Source organism: Coptis chinensis, chromosome 8 (assembly GCF_015680905.1).
Source record: "Coptis chinensis isolate HL-2020 chromosome 8, ASM1568090v1, whole genome shotgun sequence".
Lineage (NCBI taxonomy): Eukaryota > Viridiplantae > Streptophyta > Magnoliopsida > Ranunculales > Ranunculaceae > Coptis > Coptis chinensis.
In genome coordinates, this window is record NC_141463.1 from 96289710 (window position 1) to 96309565 (window position 19856).

The 19856-nt window shown below is 37.8% G+C and overlaps 5 protein-coding genes across 7 annotated transcripts; 2 read left to right on the plus strand and 3 right to left on the minus strand.

Moving 5' to 3' along the window:
• Positions 1 to 1445: 1445 nt before the first annotated feature.
• On the plus strand, positions 1446 to 3392 carry LOC147484764 (protein HSH49-like). 2 transcript variants are annotated; one of them, XM_086577858.1, is made up of 4 exons: positions 1446 to 1578; positions 2401 to 2612; positions 2700 to 2754; positions 2851 to 3392. In XM_086577858.1, the coding sequence occupies exons 1-4, from the start codon at positions 1545 to 1547 to the stop codon at positions 2955 to 2957; spliced, it is 408 nt and encodes a 135-aa protein (XP_086433984.1). In that variant the 5' UTR covers positions 1446 to 1544; the 3' UTR covers positions 2958 to 3392. The 2 variants fall into 2 exon arrangements, with proteins under 2 accessions (XP_086433984.1, XP_086433985.1); XM_086577859.1 differs by having other exon boundaries at positions 2401 to 2543.
• A 3253-nt stretch (positions 3393 to 6645) lies between these two features.
• LOC147484765 (putative disease resistance RPP13-like protein 1) lies at positions 6646 to 10738 on the minus strand. 2 transcript variants are annotated; one of them, XM_086576174.1, is made up of 2 exons: positions 7753 to 10738; positions 6646 to 6969 (listed from the first exon to the last, which is right to left on the minus strand). In XM_086576174.1, exon 1 carries the CDS (start codon positions 10015 to 10017, stop codon positions 8623 to 8625), a length of 1395 nt encoding a protein of 464 aa, XP_086432300.1. In that variant the 5' UTR covers positions 10018 to 10738; the 3' UTR covers positions 6646 to 6969; positions 7753 to 8622. The 2 variants fall into 2 exon arrangements, with proteins under 2 accessions (XP_086432300.1, XP_086432299.1); XM_086576173.1 differs by having other exon boundaries at positions 6646 to 6972.
• Positions 7787 to 8617, minus strand: LOC147484766 (putative disease resistance RPP13-like protein 1). The gene has a single exon (XM_086579810.1). The coding sequence runs from the start codon at positions 8615 to 8617 to the stop codon at positions 7787 to 7789; it is 831 nt and encodes a 276-aa protein (XP_086435936.1).
• On the minus strand, positions 10184 to 10624 carry LOC147484767 (uncharacterized). The gene has a single exon (XM_086579811.1). The coding sequence runs from the start codon at positions 10622 to 10624 to the stop codon at positions 10184 to 10186; it is 441 nt and encodes a 146-aa protein (XP_086435937.1).
• Positions 10739 to 11329: 591 nt separating the features above from the next.
• LOC147484768 (uncharacterized) lies at positions 11330 to 19222 on the plus strand. Its single transcript, XM_086576305.1, has 7 exons — positions 11330 to 13839; positions 14681 to 15358; positions 15904 to 16134; positions 17046 to 17406; positions 18050 to 18417; positions 18530 to 18766; positions 18843 to 19222. Exons 1-7 carry the CDS (start codon positions 11764 to 11766, stop codon positions 19077 to 19079), a joined length of 4188 nt encoding a protein of 1395 aa, XP_086432431.1. The 5' UTR covers positions 11330 to 11763; the 3' UTR covers positions 19080 to 19222.
• Positions 19223 to 19856: the final 634 nt, after the last annotated feature.

Genomic DNA, 19856 nt, shown 5'->3' on the forward strand with positions numbered 1-19856 from the left:
TGCTCCACTCAACCAAAGCAGTCGCTTTCGATTTTACTCCCTCATTCTTAATGGGTTGTGCCAAGTCCTTGCAATAGAGCAAGTCTTCCATCTTGGCTTTCCAAATAGTGTAGTTTGCTCTATTCAGAATAGTCATTCGAGTGTTCATAGAATGGTCCATCTCTACAAGCTATTTTAACTCAAACCTCCTCTCAGGAATTTTATCAAAGACCTTCCGGGCAAGGCTTAGATAACAACCTAGGTTAATCTAACCTGACTCTGATACCACTTGTTGGAAAATAACGATACCAATCGATCCCCACTACTAAGATAACTTGCACTTGGACCAACTACAATCTCCAAACAAAAATCTAAACTTTCACTACAACCAACCTAGCATGCCTAACTCTCTAAACAACTATCACAAACAAATAATAATGCAAAGAAAGTAAAACATACTACAACATAAGATGTAACGTGGTTCGGCCAATGATGCCTACTTCCACAAGAGCTAATCATTTTATAACTGTGGGAAAGAAGATTACAATCACTCCTCTCAAGTCTCTCCACCTTACTAGATCACTCCTCTCTCCTTACAAGTTTTTCTGGATGCAAGTGTTTTCTCTCAATTTTGATAGCTCTCAAAATTGGGTTTCTATTCAAGACTTAGGTTTTCCAAAATCTTGTTTTGTTTTTATAGTAAAAAACAAAATTTGTGGTTACTGTAGCAAAATAGAAACTGACCCGTTTAGGCATGAGCGCGAGCGCGCTCTCGACAAGGCCAATTTGAGCGTGCGCTCCCTCTTATTTCCACAACTTCAAAAGTCCAGTAACATTGTTTCGCGAGAGGCTGAAAAAAACTATATTCTTTTTCACGGCAAGGGCGCAGGCACGCCTTGGGCAAGACCAATCTGAGCGCGCGCGCACTCAGAGCTCTTCACACGAACAATACTGCTTTCTCTCTTCTTCCTCATCCTCATGTGAGAGATAACTCCAACAGTCAAGACGTCAAGTACAATAGGATATCCAATTTTTATAGATTTTTTTGTCATTCGCAACAATATCTATTGGGGTTAGTTCCTCGTCAATGAGATTCTTATTGATTGGCCTAGATGAGATGCTTTACTAAATTTGTGCCAAGCAACTGTATAACTTATCATTCCTCAAATATGCACTCAAACCATAGACTTATCACCAAGCCTGTGAATCAATCATTTTTGATAATTTGAAAGACGCTGTGCTAAGGTGGCCAGTGGTGGTTGTAGTGGTAGTTTCAGGGCTCATTGATGGTGGTTGGACACTTGGACAAGATGTCATTTTAAGTTTTGTGGACGGGAACTACTGAATTGCCCATGGATAGTATTGAATTAGGCCCAAGAAAGAAGGACTCCTGATGGAATGTGGATATATAACTTAAGACCCAAGACTTATAACGTTCCTCACTCTTTCCCTCCATTTACAAAAAAGAAAAAAAGAAGCTTTGTTCTCGTTTCACAAATCACAATTTTTCTCCAGTTTCGTTTTTCAAGAAAATTCAACACCAAATTTTCTGATAACCATTAAAAATGAAAGGAGAACAGAATTGCATGGTTTATATTGGTAAGAGTTTCATTTCCTCTTTTCTTGTATTCATCATCCTTAGTGGTTAGTGTTAATCTTTATAGTTTAAGCTTCATGTTGATGTTGATCAATGATCATTATGACTATCTGTGATTCTTGATACTTTTTATCATGTTAAAATCGAGTATTAGATACTTGTACGAGTCATTTATTATGATTTCTTGATTTAGTTTCTGTTTTAGATTAAAATCTTGATAATGTATTTTGAAACTATGTTGCCAGGGTCAGGTTGAACAACTAGTCTCAAGATTCTCTCATCCCACAAATGGTGATTGGGAATTCACTTGTGTATAACGTCAATTCTATGATTCAAACCTCTTCATATCCAATACATGGTAGCAGCAAGGATTTCTTTGAAATTCCTCTGTTACTTGTTTTTTTTTTCTTTTTAAGACTGATCATACGCTTCTGTTTTGCTATGTTCATCGCCATCATTGCTAGATTCTCACACCATATCTTCTCTAAATATTACATTTAAAGGATAAATCTGCCTTTCAAGTTCTGCTGGTAGGTTCCTGTTGTTATAATTTTAACTCCTACAGATGAATTCATTGTTAGCTTGGTGTACTTCTGCTTTCATTTCCTGATCTGCCAAAGAAATGTTGCACAGTACATATCTTCTGCATTCTCCTTGTCCAGTAGTCTCTAACATTGCTAGAAATTATTTAATGATTTTCGGACTCTGTATGATAAATTAGCCTTCCAAGATGCTAGATGCTAATCATGCTATTCTCTTCGTCGTATCACTAAAGTGATAATTGTTTGATCTAAAAGTTGACTTTGCCTTTATGCCTTCTACAGGTAACATAGATGACCATGTGCCAGAGAAAGTTCTGTACGAAATTCTTATCCAGGCTGGTCCTATACTCGACTTCAGCTTTCCTGTCAATCAGCAGACAAAGAAGTCGAAAGGATATGCTTTTGTTGCATATAAGAGCTCTGAGGTTGCAGATTATGCTGTTAGGCTATTTTATAATACTGTCGTTCTATATGGAAAGTGTCTAAAATTTGAAGTACGTCGTTAATTGTTTCAGAAATTTCTCTGTAATATTTTGTTGCGTTAATTTCAAATATCATCTGATCAAGTTTTTCATTTACAGCTCAATAAAAACACAATGGCCTTGTCTGAATCACCTATCCTTCCTCTGACTGAAGGTATAATAACCTCTTTTGATGCAATTAACTACAAAAGGCAATGCATTAAGGAATGACAATATGTGAAATATCAACTCTGGATGTTTTCTTTTTCAGATATGGAGGCTAATTTTACGATGAAGGATATCCGAGATACATTAGCCGAGATTGAACTGTTGCTAAAGAAAGCAAGGCGTATGCTGCAAATGCTGATACAGAGATAAACATGATGCAGAGTAGAGTTTCAGATGAATGGAGCACCCTCACGCTTCTCAAACATGAAATTTATGGTATATACTTCTATAGTTATAGGTCTCTACATCAGTTTTAGATAGCTATTTGACTAGCCAATACCACCTGATGAAGTAAGTCAGTTCTTCCTCAATATAGTTAAACATGTAAGTTGACAATAGTTAGCAATACACAGTCGACCTTAATCTTGTTTCTGGGTGTAGTGTGTGTTTTCAGACTATCATGTCTATTGGACCTAGCTCCTTCTGTATCTCATAGTGAGGGAAAATGAAAAAAACAATATGAAATAAAATGATGAAAGCACCACTACATGTAGGTATCAATGCTAAAATGGTTTTGCTCTATGTTTCTTGTAGAGAATAGAGATCTAATTAGAAAAGATGTCTTGTATTGATGATTGGAAGTCATTTTTGCGAGTCTGCTCCCTTGGTTTTTGTCACTGTTCTCCTTATTGAATCTTTGATACCTACATGTTGTGCGACCCATCGTCAAGTTAGAATACTAAAGTAATAGGAATACTGCACTCAACTTTTAAAACAAATAAATGTCATGTATCTAAATGTCTAGTTTATATTTAAGATTAACAGAGTTTCAAGTTTCGACTAGTTGAATGGAAAAGGAAAAAAAACTAGTGAAAAATGCAATGCCAAACAAGATTCAGAATCCAGTGAAGAATCTTTTAGTTTAATTTGCATGGTAGGTGTTAGCAAAACAAGATTTAAAATGGTCCAATCAATGCCTTTGTTACGCAACTTGCTAGAGAAAGGCCTTAGTATATACATGACGCAATGCTTCACCTTATAACAAAGGATTGATATAGATGACTCAGTTCGTTACAAATCGTTCATAATAAAATTCTAGCTAGCGAAGGAAATACGTTTCTTGCCCTCAAAAGTATTTGAGCCGTAGACCATTCTCCATGATAATTTTGGCAGAAGATGATCCTTTAGGTAACCGTTGCAGTAACTCGTACTCCCCTGTCGTGCAAGCCATCATCGAGTACAAGAATAACTCTTCAAGAACAATAGCCTTATCGAACAAAACTTTTATGAGCATCATTTCTTCAGCTCGACCTGAGAACCCGTTCAGTCTAACAGTTTTAAGGTTATACATCAAATAATCAGAAAAACCATGACGTAGTCTCCCTTGCACACACTCTTTTTCCATAAATTCAGAAATCCATGCACCATGTAGACAAGGGAACCGAACCTGTAAAACAATCAACAACTTCATTATGAGTACACATAAAAAAAAAAAAGTTTGATAAGAAGATAAAAAAAAAAAGCCTCACATACATCAATTGTAACATTCTCCAGCACAGGACAACCGCTGAAAAAATTGACGATGGCATATAATGTCAAGTTATCAATTATTTTGCCATCCAACTTAAATTGCTTGAGATTCTTGAAGACAATCGGTTCCCCTCTTTGCAAGTAGCACTCAGCATATATCAACTGCAGCAAATACAAACAAGAATTAGTCGAATGCAATAATGAGGACAAGGTTTTATACAATACCTCAAACTATTATATTAAGCACGAAGCAGAAATATGCAGATGATTATGGAAACATACCTGAGGGAAATAAGTACCCACTGACAAAAACTGGACATGTGAAAAGCTTACAATAGACGGTCTCAAATCCTTGATAACTTGTTGTACAGGCTGAGTCCCTCTAACAAAACTTGCCAACGAAATATCAACAGTCACTAAGGAGGGAGGATTATCTACAAGCAACTTCTGGAGATAACCACTACATTGAATGTATCGAAGATTAGGAGCATTAGAAATTTCAACATGCTCTATACCCGAAACAGAAAGATTCCGAAGTGAGGGAATAGTCTTAACCTTGAGACACTTAATGAATTTACAGTCTAACAATCCCAACCTTTGAAGACAAGGACAGTTGGAGAGTAGTGAGTAAAGTGTACTGCAATCTTCTACTTTTGCGTGATTTAGATAAAGAATCTTAAGAGTAGGAAATCCCTTGAAATCTGAAGGAGGACTAAATATGCAACTTTTCATCCTCAAAATTTGTATTGATTGGCAAATCAACAACGACAAAGGAATTTTGAAATATTCATTATGTTCTAACTTGATCATGACATTGAGTTGTTGAACGTTCCTTTGTGCAGCAAAATCGATCCAAGCCTCAATGTGTTTTGATGGATTTATGTGTAAGTTTAAATTGATATGAAGCCGATGTAATTGTTTTGGCTTGTAAAGATTAATGCACCGGTTGATAGCTGAAACTTCATAGTATCCTTGATAAGAGCTATAGGTATTGGAATTAAAGTGGAAATCTAGATTTGGATTGAAGGTCCATTGATATCTCCATCTTTTAGAGAGCACACTTGTTTTAATAGAATCTTTCATGGATAGAAAAGATAATATATCGTGTTTGATTTCTTCGGGTAATTGACTGATATGGTCCATTGCCATTTTGAGTACTTGGAACTCCACGAACTTAAGAAAAGGTTTTTAAACTTACCAAGAAGAACAATATTTATCTTACCAAAACAGAGAAGAACAATAAGTTGTCTTACTGAGAAGAGGGAACTAACCGCTCTGCAGCTAGAGTACACCACGAATTAGGATTACAATTCGAATTTGTGATCCTTTTATACTAGGCAGGATTTGTTAATATTCACACCCGTACAGTATCTAAGGGCTCCTTTTTTTATGTGTTCTTTTTATGTTAAAAGAAAATTAAAAATCATTTTGTTCATAAATAGTTGAATTACACAGAGGTACGAAGAGGACAAGCGCAAATTAAAACAGCACGTACTAGTCAGTATACTTTGAACCAAGTCCCAAAATATCACCGAGATTTCTGAGATATCACCGATATATTTTGTTTTTTTGGTATATGAGATGGAAATATTCGATATACCTCTACCGAATATTGAACCTTGTTTAGTTGTTTTTGCCGTTATATATCACAATTTTTGATGTATCGATATATATCACAATTTATCCGATATAAATTGTTGATTTTGACCGATTTTTATTAATATATCAATAATATTTCTGATATAAGCGACGATATTTTTGATATAAACGACAATATTTTTTATATATCGACATACAAAACAAAATTTTGACTGGTCAACAAAAAAAATAGATATCTCCAATATATCTCTCATTTTCTTAGGTACACGATATATTGTCCAAATTCAATATTTTGGTCCTTGGTCTAAACTGATGTTCATCACTCAGGCTACAATGCTATCTAGAAGCATTTAAGGTTTTTCCCTTTTCCATTTATTTGGTTGGTTTCTATCGACGTTTATGCTTAATTTACTCTTACACAGTTCACATATTTGGTTTAAAATTTAAATTCGAGATAATACGAGGTTAACGCAGATAGAGGACAATGAAAAATATTGATAAGATAGAAACAAGTTGCAGGGAATCCTTTAAGTTGAAGTTGAAGTCTAGTAATACTGTGTGCCCAAGTGCGGTCCTGTCTTGTGCAGTGCTTGGTGCGACTCTTGAGTCCTATGGACCCTCTCCCCTTAAGTTTAGAATAGTATCAACGTGTTAGGATTGCAAATGTAGAACTGACTAAAAGAGAACAGTCTATCTAGCGCTTATGGTCATAGAAATGATAACCACATGAGTATGAGAATCTGAAGATTAACATAGACATAGCAAAATATTGCTTAAAAGTAGAATATTAAATAGAAGAAAGTAGCTAAATTCAACAAAACTGGTTGCAACCATTAATTTTTCCTAGTGTGAACGATGTAGTCAGCTGAACGAACATGGAATGATATTCAAATCACTGCTCAGTCTGAGGATCAAAATGACACAACAAAGAGAGCTAAAATGTTCAACATACTTGACTGCAACCTTTTGATTATTCACGATCTAAAATCTATAATAAATCGAGTGAGATAGACTCCAGAACATTTCCTTCCTCTGGAGATCCAAGTCCACACAGCATGCCATCAAGCTCGTAATACGCACAATGCTCTGGTTCCTACTACATTGGGAAAAAGAATATGAAAAACAATGTAGAAATTAATAACGAAAAAGCCAGATTATGCTTACCAACTCGAATTTGCCAACCCTGCATTCAACACGCCATGATTTTAAAATCTAGAATTACTACTGATATACTTTACTGGAAATAACTTACAACCTCAACAACAAGATGGATGAATGGTTATAATAATACACTTGGCTGCCACCTTGAGACAATGTCCTTTTCAGGTCAAGACATGCTCGCTTGACGTGTGCAACTTTGTTTTCTTCAATTGCGAAAGCCAAGAAAAATTGGCTGGTTTGGAAGTTGAGAATGGCTTATTATAGCAAATTACACCCACTTCTACTCCATCGGCATAGAGTGAAAGTTGAATCAGGGTCGACGTGACATCATAAATGGTCTATATAAGCAAATATGGATAGTAGGGCTAACTATTTTGACCCAGAACAGAAAATTCAGTTTCATGTGAAGCAGACTTCCTGAAGTTTTTAAGCTCTTAGCGTTTTTAAGTTGATGATGAAGGTGGACTCCGCTGCTTTATAACAAAATTGTATGTAAATCCAGCAGCAACCCTGTGTTCTGTTGCAATCCAACTATCGATATCTGGACGCCATTCTAACATCATGAATTGCAATTAAATCGATACATGATCAGCATGCCAGTTATAGAGCCATACGTCCGCTTAAACAGGCCGTTAATAATTCAAATTGCATAAACTAACATGCAGATCTCATAATGAACAATGCATAATTTAAAAGCTGTAGTAAGTTGTAATACCTTTCAAACTTAAAGTACGTCCTCCATTTCATTACTATATGTCACCAATCTCTCTGTAGGGAATGTGCTTTATCTTCTCCCAGTCTTGTCCTCCATCTCTTCTGCATCGATCTTCCAGCAAGGGACATTCTGTAATAATCAGGGTTTCGATTGAACTTGATAGCCCTTCATCCGGCATGAAAGGAAGCTTAGTGCAACTTTCAATTTCCAATTTCTTTAGGGATCGAAGATAATGAAGTGATGGTAGCATAACCATCTGAGGACATTCGATAATGATAAGTTTGCAGAGGCTTTCCATGTCCTTGTTACACAGTCCAACCCAACGTTCCAACTTGGGCATTTCACAAATTTCTAGAGTCTCCAGCGATTGAAATCCCGCTTCACAACCAAGAAATGTTTCACCAATCACTGTCAACTCGAGCATTCCAACAATTTTGAGGAACTTCAGCTTTGGAAGTTTGCCAAGAGGAGGGAGAAGACCACATTTTTCACAATCGTACAAGGAAATACTTGTAAGTTTGGAAAACGATGGATCACTCACCCATGTTGGAAACATTCTACCACCATACCTTCTCAAAGTTAGCTCTTTCAAGCTTCCACAAGGTTTAAGCTCCTGAAGAACATGCTCGCTCTTGCCATCAGTAGTAGAGGTCCATTGCAATTCCAAGATGTCGAGATACTCCTTGTCTGCCAATTTGGCTTCCACAGCTTCTTCGATGTTGTTCACCTTCTCGAGCTGTTTAATGCAAAGTGATCCTCGAATGCTATTCATGTCCTTCAATTCCATCAGTTGTCCTCTCTCTGGACCAACAATAAATTCCCTTACTGTTTGAAGACCAGTTAACTTTCCAATTCCAAACGGCATGGAAGTTAACTTATCGTTCCCTTGAAATCAAGATGTTGTAGGCTTTTAAGCCTACCTATGCTCTTTGGTAAACATAGAAGCTTTAAACAGTTTCTAAGTCTTAATGTCTGCAAAATACAGAGTTCTTTCACATTTTCGGGTAACCATTTGATGAATGTATAGGACAAGTCAAGAAAACGAAGATGTTTCAAATTACCAATATCTCCTGCCAACTCCTCAATATGAGTACCGCTCAAATCCAACAGGCGCAGGCGTTCCAATTTCAAGAATAGATCATTTGGGACTTCTCTGATGGGGGACTTATATTTAGCTAATAGTAGAAAGGTTCGTAAACCCTTACAGCCATACGAAACCTTAAATGTCGTCGTCCGGGTAAATTCACAAACTAGTGATAAATGTCTTGTTGCTTCATCGATTCCCGGATCATTAATCTTCTCCATCCTTAAGAACTTCTTGCCAGAAACTGTTTGAGCAAACTCACGCACTGCATCATGCATGTAGTACTTTCCACCTATCACTTGGAAAAACGAGTTCCTCCATAGGTGATCAAAGTAATCGCTTCCTGCGTCTTGTATCATTTTCCTTTCTCCTTCAGGTATGATGAATCCTTCCCCCATCCACATTTGGACTATTTTATCCCTCTCAAAGTCATAATTTTGAGGAAACAATGAACAATATGCAAAACACTGCCTCAAATGTGAAGGCAGAGGATGATATCCACTTCTAAGATCCGGAACTATAAAGTCCCATATCTTGCTTTGCAGAATTTTGTTCCACTCATTTTCATCTACTCCGACGGAACGTAGAAGGGCTCCTAGAGTCTTGGCTGCCAAAGGTAACCCCTTGCACTTCATTGCTATTTTAATCCCAATTTCGTTTAATTCTGGAACTGTATTTAGATCCGTGTTCCCAAGTGCTTCTTCTTTCAACAATGACCAACAATCTCCGTCCAACAAACACTGCAAATGATATGGCTTCCTTGCACTAACCAACTTCGAAACCTCAAGACTTCTAGTGGTTACGATGATTTTGCTTCCTTTCAGTCCATGCCGCAAGGGTTGAAGCAGGAGCTCCCAATCATTCTGTTTCTCAATCCGCAAATCATCCAACACAAGCAGGAATTTCTTATTTTGAAGTAAACTTTTCAGTTTAACTTGAAGGGAATCTAAACTCAAGAGAGCCTCAGCACTTTCGCCATTGGCCGCAGCCTCAATCATAGACCTTGTAAGCTTCATGACATCAAAATCCTCGGTAACAGATATCCACATTTTCAAATTGAAATGTGCTTGCTGCTTAGGGGAAAAAGGAAACAAGTTGAAAATTTTCTTTGTCCGTTGATGATAGACATAGTCGTGGTTGTACAGGAGCTGAGCGAGTGTTGTCTTCCCAACGCCTGCCATACCAACAATAGGAACAACAGAGACAACATCATTTCCCTTCCTAGATGATTCCTCTGACGGCGACGAAGAAAGTAATATCTGTTCTACATTACTCTTGTCAGCCTCCCTACCGAAAACACGGGATTCATCAACAAAAGAAGTGGTCTGGAGCTTATACTTTACTGTATCATGACGGGTTCTGCGTTGTGATAACTCCCCAACTCCCCAATAAACCTTCCAATTTAGCTTGAATATTACTCAAGTTAGGCGCTGAGCTACATTTAAAGAGTGATGAGAGCAACTTGGTTACCTGATCCTGATTCTTCTTAAGCTTCCCACCCTCCAACTTGAGAATTTTAATTGCAATCTCATCTACTAAGTCATCTGCATCATATGCCACTTGTTCAAGATCTTGCAGCAAACCTTTCCATTCCATGTCACTTAATAACTGCTTCTCCTCTGCTTCATGGATCAAGAATTGGACTCTTTTCAAAGTCCTTTCTAGCTTTTTCAGCTTATCATCAAATTCTCCAATTGATTTATACACTGATATCCCCAAGTCAGCCAACTTTTCAAGCAGGACTTGAAGAGATGCAGATACAAACGAAGCAAAGAACCAATACACCATGGTGTCTTTGTTGTTGCAGCCCTGAAGGCCGGATGCTACTTAGTCCAGTTGGCTGCAATAGCCCATTTTCTGGTGGTCATAGAGCTTTTGGTTGGTGATGTATGGTGATAGGAGTGCATCACTATATATATATATATATACCATTGACTGACTTTTGATAATGATTAAGAATATAATCTGACGGTCTAACCCAAGGAGAGGGGAGGGTGAGGTAAATAAAAACATTTTGCAATTAGGAGAGATACCAAAAAACACTAAATATTTGAACCAAACCAACACCAAACAATTTTGCAAAACCATACGACTTATCTAAAGCTGGCGAGAGAGATTTGATACAACACTAAAAAAACACAAGTGTTTGCAACATAAGTGTTTTTTTGGTATTTTCATCAATATGTGTCTCTCTCATGAAAAAACACCAAATTATTAAAAATTTGGTATCTGATGCTTAGGATAGTGTTTCTCCTAAAATGCCCTAAGCAACACACAATGACCATTAAAATATATGGGGACGTGTATCTCAATACAAATCCACCAATACCAGTTTGTGTTGTTGCTTTTTTATAGAATAAAAATGTGTGTTGTTGACAGAGACGTGCACCCCGGACTTGAATAATACCCTCAGGAGTCGGGTCGGCCGGTCGGGTTCGGGGACATAAATATTTGACACATAATTTCACTCGCGGCTCTGATAGGCCTCCACTCCTTTCACCTAAGATTAACATATTCGAGTGTTGATATATATATCTGGAATCTAGAGTTTGGACAGGAGAAGTGAATATTGATTGGAGGAGGAAAAGGAGATTAGGCGAAAAAGAAAAAAATATTGAAGGAAAAGAAGATGGTGGGATCCCAAAAAAGAGTCGGCTTGGCTGTAGCCGTTTTCTATCGTGTTGGTTGTCCTCATGGCCGAACCCCTTAATAGAACGAAAGGGCGAATTGGACTTGAATTATAATATAGTCTAAAACCAGTTATCAAAAAAAAATAGTAGTCTAAAACTTTAAGGAACATGGAAATATGCTTTTCCTTGTTGCTACTTCTGACCTCACATCTCTCAAGACTTGTAACTTGTCAACTTGTCTACTATATCTTACATTCTTACCAAACCATTAGTCTTTGTCATCATCTCAAAATTTGAATGGAAAGTAATATGCCAGAGATGTCTATGCTGGACTTGGCTGAACAAGTACTTGTTGAAGATAACAAGGATGATACAGATATGGAAATTGTATATGATTCTTGGGACATGCTTAATAGCATGTGGAAAGCACTTGTTTCAGATAAATCTCTTGATGGTGAAGTTATGTGGAGTTGTATTAAATTCTGCTACTTGTTTCCAAAAACTCATGAGTTCAACAAGGATGATATAATTCAGCTTTGGATTGCCGAAGGTTTTATTCCAGTTACCCACATAAGATTAGAGACTACAGCTGGTCTTTATATCGAAGCTTTACAAGAACTGTCTATTTTTCAGTTCTCGTTTCTTGCTTCGACTGGCGAACCAAGGTACAAACTCAACCCCTCTATTGTTGATCTCTTTGAAGAGCGGCACTCAGCACTCGATGAATATTATAGAGTAGATGATGGTGGAAATTCTTGTATTTCGGAGAATACTCTGCATTCTTCGTTTCGTGATAGTATTGATCCAGTCACTCTTAAAGACTTGTTCCAAGCTAAGAGTTTATGCAGTCTGATGATACTCCATCAACAAGGATCCCACATTGAACAAGTCCCTCGCGACCTTTTTTTAAGCCTACGGTCATTAAGGGTACTTGATTTTAGTCACACAGGAATTACCGAATTGCCGAGCACGATACGTTATTTGAAAGAGCTTAGATATCTCAATCTTTCTGGGACTCATATACAGGCATTGCCTAACTCACTGTGTAGCCTTTCCCAAATGCAAACTCTGAAACTCAGAAATTGTGTCAAGCTTGTAAGTTTACCCAAATGCATAAGGAAACTTATAAACTTACGACATCTAGAAGCCGATGTAGCATCTCTAATGGTTTCAATGCCACCGGGACTTGGAGATTTAACTGAGTTACAAACACTACCTGCCTTTGTTGTTGGTAAAGAGAATGGATGTCACATAACTGAGTTGCAGCACATGGTGAACGTTCACGGAACGCTTCACATTTTCAGGCTCGAAAATGTATTTAGCTTTGAGGATGCCAAGGAAGCAGCTTTAGATCAATTGAAATATATACAGAAGTTGGAGTTACAATGGACTGAGTTACACGATGGACATGAGATCCTTGAGAATCTCCGACCTCATATTGAACTTGAAGAGTTGCAGATAGTAGGCTATGGAGACGCTAAGTTTCCGACTTGGATTGGTGACCCCATTTTCTCCAAACTTACAACCATTACTATACATGATTGTAGAAAGTGTGAACTGCTTTCACCGTTAGGGAAGCTGCCTCTCCTGAAAGCTCTATCCGTAAGTAAAATGCATGAAGTTAAAGTAATTAATCATCAGTTTTGTGGTAGAGACATGGATAATGAAAGTCTGGACTTAGAGAGACTTGATTGTGGAACTGTATATGAGAATCTAAGTAGCTATAAAGCATTTACGAGGTTAGTGAGCCTCACACTTAATGAAATCCCGAAGTTAGAGAAATGGACTGGAGTGGTAGTAGGTGACTTCCCTCAGTTACAGAAATTGAACATTATTGATTGCTCTAAGCTTATCACTCTTCCACAACTCTCACTCCTTAGTTCCCTCAAGAAATTAGAGATTAGACTGTGTCCTTCACTTGAATCATTCCCAATGAAAGGACTGCCGAATTCGCTTCAACATCTTGTGATCATAGACTGTCCATTGCTAAAAGAGTTCTGCCAAAAGGAACAAGAAGAACAATGGAGAAAGCTTGTACATATTCCCAATGTATGGGTTGATTATCTACAAATTTCTGCGTTAAGACATTCAGAATTTCTACAAAAAGTGTCAGCCCAGCGGTTGGGAAATGAGCTAGCCAAGCCTTCTGAGACTGAGTCAGCTCAGTTGTCTGAGATAGAGTCAGCGCAAGCATTGGAAATTGAGCCAGGTCAGCCTTCTGAAACTGAATCAACTAAGTTATCCGAGGTTGTGTTGCTGCAGAGGTTGGAGATTGAGACAACTCAGCCTTCCAAGACTAAACCAAATCAGCAATCGGAGATTGAGTCAGCTCAATCTAGCCACAACATGAGCCAACTTTCTACCAAAGAAAGAGTAAGATTGTATAACTCATTACTTCCTTTCTTGTGAAGGCATTGCTATCATCATCTCTATGTTTTACGATAGGGAGATTTCTTTGTAGTTTGGTGTTTTTCTTTAACAAACTGCAAACCTTGAAAAAAAAAATGAGGACTAGTGAATCTTTCCTTTTTACTTTCCTATGTCCCCACAACAGTGCTAATCTCTATAACTTGTATAATCTGTTCACTGATGTTGTGCCCACCCCATATGTCGGTAGGCAAATGCCTACCTTGTCTGTGACCTGCGATCCCGCTGAGGGGATGTGTTGTCGGACTTCTCTCCACCCCCATACATGTGCGGTAAGGGTGTGTACCTAGTTACCTATCATCTGTTTTACTCATGATCCGGCTGCTATACATTGTTCGGGTTTCTGGAGTCATTTTTTGTCCATAATCCCTTATACAGAGCGTCATCGTGGTTTACTAATAGGAATCCTGATATCCTAGTGTAACACCACGAGATCTAGATATATGGTAAGTCGGTAATACTACCATTCTTGAAGCCTCAGGTGTTCGTGGATGAGGACAACCCAATTAACTTGATACTTTCAATGACTACCATTAAAAAAATCGAAGGTGTGCCTGATAATAGCCATTTGTGATCCATCAGACTCTTCATATAAAACATATTCGCCAATACCAATTAGTGTTCCCCCCTCCCTTAAAGTTCTCTATAGATTAATTACTGGTGTGTGGGAGTATAGTGTTGGTTATTGATATATAAGTAGTTGGCTTTAATTTTATACAAAATTTTGATCTGCAATTTGATGTGGATTAATTCTGGATTGCCCGTTTACCAATTTCTTTGATTGTAGAGTTGGCTATCTCAGTGGCACCGATTGTACAAGTTCTTGAAGAAGGCACAATCCAAATTGCGGTTTGCACGGATGAGAAAGGCGCAAACTTCTGTATCAACTGGAGTCAAGAAGATGTCCATACCATGTTGGAAGCCTGCTGTGGAGGGTGAAGAAGGTAATTTGAAAAGCACATACGACATTGGCCAAGTTGACGGGCAGCTTTGCCATAAGGATTTGGGGCATGATAATAAGGTAGAATCCTCTATGACAGTTACTCGAGCCAACAACTTGGAGGATCAAAGCCAAGTTGAGTCAGGACCTTTGAGTTTAGAATTTTCGGCGAGCACGTCAGCACAGCGGTTAGAGACTGAGCCAGACAAGCCTTCTGAGATTGAATCAACTAAGATGTTCGAGATTCTGCCTGCTCAGCCTTCGGGCATCGAATTAGCTAAGCAATCCAAGATTGAGTCAGCACTGGTGTTGGAGGCTGAGGCTCAGCCATCCAATACTGAATCACCCTCTCGGCATAGATTAGCTCAGCCTTCTGAGATTGAGTCAGCTCAATCTAGCCACAGCATGAGCCATGTTTCCATTACTGAATCAGATCAGCCTTCCAAGACTAAATCAGCTAAGCACTTCGAGATTGAGTCAGTTCAATCTAGCCATGACATGAGCCAGATTTCTACAAATGAAAGGGTACGCTTGTCTAACTCATGAATTCTGTCTTATAGAGTTATTTTATTGCATTACATTCAGTAGTCTATTATTCCTCCGCTCTCTTAGACAAGGACGCAAAAAGGGTCCCTCAAGGGGGCGTCTGGGGATCTTAAGGTGATGAAAGGTGGGTTACCATCCTCTCAAGCCAAAAGAAAGATTGTTATCATAATTATTAAGTTTTATGATAGTAAGTTTTATTTGTCTGTGTTTTGTTGTTTTGTTATCATAATTATTATGTTCCTCTGAACGCAAAAGCATTGTTCTCATAATTACAGATATACTTAACTATTTGACTTATCCAAAAAAGAAACAAATGATAGTAAGTTTTAAGTTGTTTGTGTTTTTCTTTACCTACTCATAAGTCTTGGGTAAACGTTGCTACTTAAACAGAGAAAATGCAGTTTCAATTTAAAAAAAAAAAAAAAAAAAAAAAAAAAAAAAAAACTGAAATGCTTTTGGGACATTGTTCAGTAGATAACCATGGCTATATTTCTGAGTGGAAACATTGTAAATATCTGTTGAAGCAGCCTGATAAAGATGCAGCTGTGCCTACATTTGGCGAGTGGGATGAGACTAATCCTGCATCAGATGATGGATTCACTGTCATCTTCAACAAAATAAGGGAGGAGAAACTGACTGGATCAACAAATGCAGTAGCCGGCGAGGAGACGAGCAGTTTTACTCTGTCGAACACAAGCAAGATAACAACAATTCAACGGTATGAAGGTTACTTTGCTCTTTCATGTGTTTTCAAAGTGACTCAATAAGAAAGCCCAGTACGGATGGAAAAAAAAAATCCCTAGGGTACCTTCGTTCTTTTGTTTGTCTGACTCTCTGTCAACACGCCAGTTGCTCTCTAGCCGAACCTAGAAGCTTTTTATTTAAAAGTATATATAGATTTCTACAACGTGTATTGTTGACAAGTATCTACCCGCCCTGGTAGGTAAGTCCCTAACTGCCTAACATGTTTGTCCCTAACTGCCTAACATGTTTGTGACCTGCGATCCCGCTGAGGGGAGTGCTTTTTGACTTTGCCCTGTGTGTGATAAGGGTTCTATGTGACACATGCATGATCCAGTTTGTATAACATTGTTGGAAGTTCTCTCAGCATGAGACTTTTAGTAAATTGACGTAGATTTCAGATCATGAGATCACTGGAAGCCTGGAACAACAAAAAATATATGCAGAGCAACCTCTAAGATATTACTAGTGTATCCAACAAACTGTCATTTCATCATACGCACTAAACCCTGTAATGCGTAACTAAGCAGTATGATGCGAAATTAGAGTGTAATACAGTTTCAGGAAGATGATCCAACATTGTTCAAACATCAGATCTTATGGGCTTTATATGAAAATTAAATTAACAGATATTCGACGTATATTTAAAAGTTGCGAATTGCACAGCAAATAATACTTGACAATGTAATCATTCGACGTATCATTAAAAAGCATCATCATATGCATGATGATAGCCATCGACTAGACTCTTCATACAGTGAAGTTTTTGCACACACCCAATTTTTTTTCTTTGAAGATATCCAAAGAGTAGTGGTGTCTGTGTTGGCTACCGGTATATATAGTTTCAGGAAACATGATAGTAGTTTGCTTTAAATTTAAACAAGAGCTGGATCTGAAATTGGGTGTTGATTTTACTTTGGATCAGCGGTCCAATTGGAATTGTGCATGGATGAGAGAGGCGAAAACTTCGGTATCCTCTGGAATCAAGAAGAAGATCATACCATGTTGTATGCTTGCTGAAGGTTATTATTCTAATAGCAGATACAGCAGTGGCGGAGTTGACAAGTTGCTGTGGTCTATGGATTTGGGGCATCATTTTAATGGAGAATTCTCTATGGCAGTTACTCAAGCCAATAACTTGCTGGAGGATCAAAGCCAAGTCGAGTCAGGACCTTTGGGTTCAATGAATTCGGGCCTGCGAGGAACATTTGTGGGGATCTATGATGGACATGGAGGACCGGAGGCTGCCCGCTTCATAAACGATCATTTGTTCAACAATCTCAAGAGTATGTTATTCCTCCAATCACTTCCTGATGAAGTACTTGTTACTACACTTGATCTAGTATTAGTTCAATAAACAACTCAATGCATTAGTATGACCACCTAATCGAGTCTTATTCAACCAATTGAGTTACAGTTGGGAATACTTCTTCATGTTCATGAACATCTTGTTAAGTGATGTATGTATAGGCAATGATAACCCTTCCAGATTATTTGGTCCAGAATGTGATGGCGCTGGCAGATTACATGCTTATTCCATAAAACTGAGCATCTTCCTTGTACATGTTATATATATTTTACTTCCGTTCATGTCTTTTTCAGTCTTTCCCATTGCGTTTCCAGAACCGTCAAGACGTTTAAGCTGTACATCAATACGTACAAGTCTATCTCCTTAGCCAATGACTATAAAGCTTTCCTTTTAATTTGGTTAACTGAAAATGAGGAAAAATTATCACTACGTACATATGGATACTATCCAAGAAAAGAACTCAATCTTAAAACTTGTAAAACTCTCATACTAATTTTGGCTGGACAATCACTTTACTCTATGCTCTATCTTGTTATTTTTGTATTTGTTTCAGTATCAATAGTTAGGAGCTCCGCTAGCTGTCTTAACAATTTAACAATTTAACAATTTATATGGTGCAGAATCCACATCGAATCATCGCAATATGTCAGTTGACGTTATCCGTGAAGCATATTCTGCAACAGAAGAGGAATTCCTGTGTCTCGTACAGAAAGAGTGGCTCATTAAGCCACAAATGGCATCAGTGGGCTCATGCTGTTTGGTAGGGATCGTATGTGCTGGAACACTATATATTGCAAACGTCGGGAACTCTAGGGTGGTTTTAGGGAGATCAGAAAAGGCAAGCATGGATGTTACTGCTATCCAGTTGTCAACAGAGCATGATGCAAGTATTGAATCTATTAGAGAGGAGTTGCGCTCACTGCATCCTCATGATTCACAGATAGTTGTTTTAACACGCAGAGTTTGGCGTGTAAAGGGTATAATAAAGGTGATATCTCTTCTTATTTTTTATCCAATATTTCAATCTAGCTTCTAATGAATTCTTAATCATCATTAGCCATAATCTCAATGAAAGGTTACTGAATCTCTGATTCTTGCAGATTTCAAGATCCATTGGTGATGCTTATCTGAAGAGGGCAGAATTCAACAGAGAGCCTCTGTATCGGAAGTTTAAATTACGTGAACCCTTCCAGACACCAATCCTTAGTTCTGAACCATCAGTCTTAGTCCAGAAACTCCATCCCCAGGATCAATTCCTTATATTTGCGTCTGATGGTCTATGGGAGCATCTTAGCAATGAACAGGCAGTTGAAATTGTCCACCGTCATCCACGTAAAGTAATATTACTATCTCTTGTTACTGTTTTTTCATGTTGTAGATTTGACTATTCTTATTGAGATTCATATTCTGTAGGGGATAGCAAGGAGACTTATTCAGGCGGCATTGCAAGAGGCGGCAAAGAAAACAGAAATGAGATACTCAGATTTGAAAAAGATTGAACGAGGCGTGAGAAGACATTTTCATGACGATATTACCGTCATAGTTTTGTTCCTTGATTCTATCCCGTCAAGTACAAGCTCCTCCTACCATAGTTCCAACATTTCAATTAGAGGAGGTGGAAAGTGGTCCGAACAACCTAGTAATGCATAGAGAAAATACTTCGGTGGTTTTTGACACGACAGATTCAGTTGTAACTAACTCTAACAGATTCAGTTATTTAGTTGTGTAACTAACCCTGAAGACTCTAGTATATAAAGAGAAGCTAAGTCAATAAATCATATTTTTTATTTTGAGTCTTCATCTCATTATGGTATCACAGCTTGAGATGCTCTAATGGCGATCCACCGTTAAAGAAATTCTTCAAAATTCTTCAATTCCAAATCAAATCTCATTTTCATCTTTTGATTCTTCTTTGAATCTCAATCTTACTGTGTTTGGTTAGTTCGTCTTTGAATCTTGTTCTTAAAATCACTCACAATCTCCATTAATGGAAACTTCAGACACTCAATCTTCAAATAATCACACAGTGACATCAATTAATATCACACATTTCATTCCTATTAAGCTTACAAATGACAATTTCCTTCTCTGGAAATCTCTGTTTCTTCCAATTCTTCCAAGCAACAACTTACTTGGATTTGTTGATGGTTCAAATGTTTGTCCACAAATGTGTTTAATTGATGATTCTGGAAATGAAACTATCAATCCATTGTATCTTTCTTGGCAAAAGAGTGATCAGACATTACTTATATCTGAAAATCATTGGCTCCTCAACTGCTCGACAGCTTTGGTTGGTTCTTGAACGAAGATTCTCATATATCTCAACTTAAGAACAAGTTACAAGCTCTTAAGAAAGGTTCATCTACCATGTCAGATTACTTACAACAAGTAAAGCAAATCTCAGATAACCTGATGGCAGCTGGAGAC

Coding starts and splice junctions, on each gene's coding strand:
- LOC147484768 (XM_086576305.1), top strand. CDS start 11,764: ATGGAAAGTAATATGCCAGAGATGTCTATGCTGGACTTGGCTGAACAA. Junction 15,359..15,903: donor AGATTTCTACAAATGAAAGG/GTACGCTTGTCT, acceptor TATCTGTTGAAG/CAGCCTGATAAAGATGCAGC. Junction 16,135..17,045: donor CTCTTTCATGTGTTTTCAAA/GTGACTCAATAA, acceptor ACTTTGGATCAG/CGGTCCAATTGGAATTGTGC.
- LOC147484767 (XM_086579811.1), bottom strand. CDS start 10,624: ATGGTGTATTGGTTCTTTGCTTCGTTTGTATCTGCATCTCTTCAAGTC.
- LOC147484764 (XM_086577858.1), top strand. CDS start 1,545: ATGAAAGGAGAACAGAATTGCATGGTTTATATTG. Junction 1,579..2,400: donor GAATTGCATGGTTTATATTG/GTAAGAGTTTCA, acceptor TGCCTTCTACAG/GTAACATAGATGACCATGTG. Junction 2,755..2,850: donor TATCCTTCCTCTGACTGAAG/GTATAATAACCT, acceptor TTTCTTTTTCAG/ATATGGAGGCTAATTTTACG.
- LOC147484765 (XM_086576174.1), bottom strand. CDS start 10,017: ATGGCAGGCGTTGGGAAGACAACACTCGCTCAGCTCCTGTACAACCAC.
- LOC147484766 (XM_086579810.1), bottom strand. CDS start 8,617: ATGCCGTTTGGAATTGGAAAGTTAACTGGTCTTCAAACAGTAAGGGAA.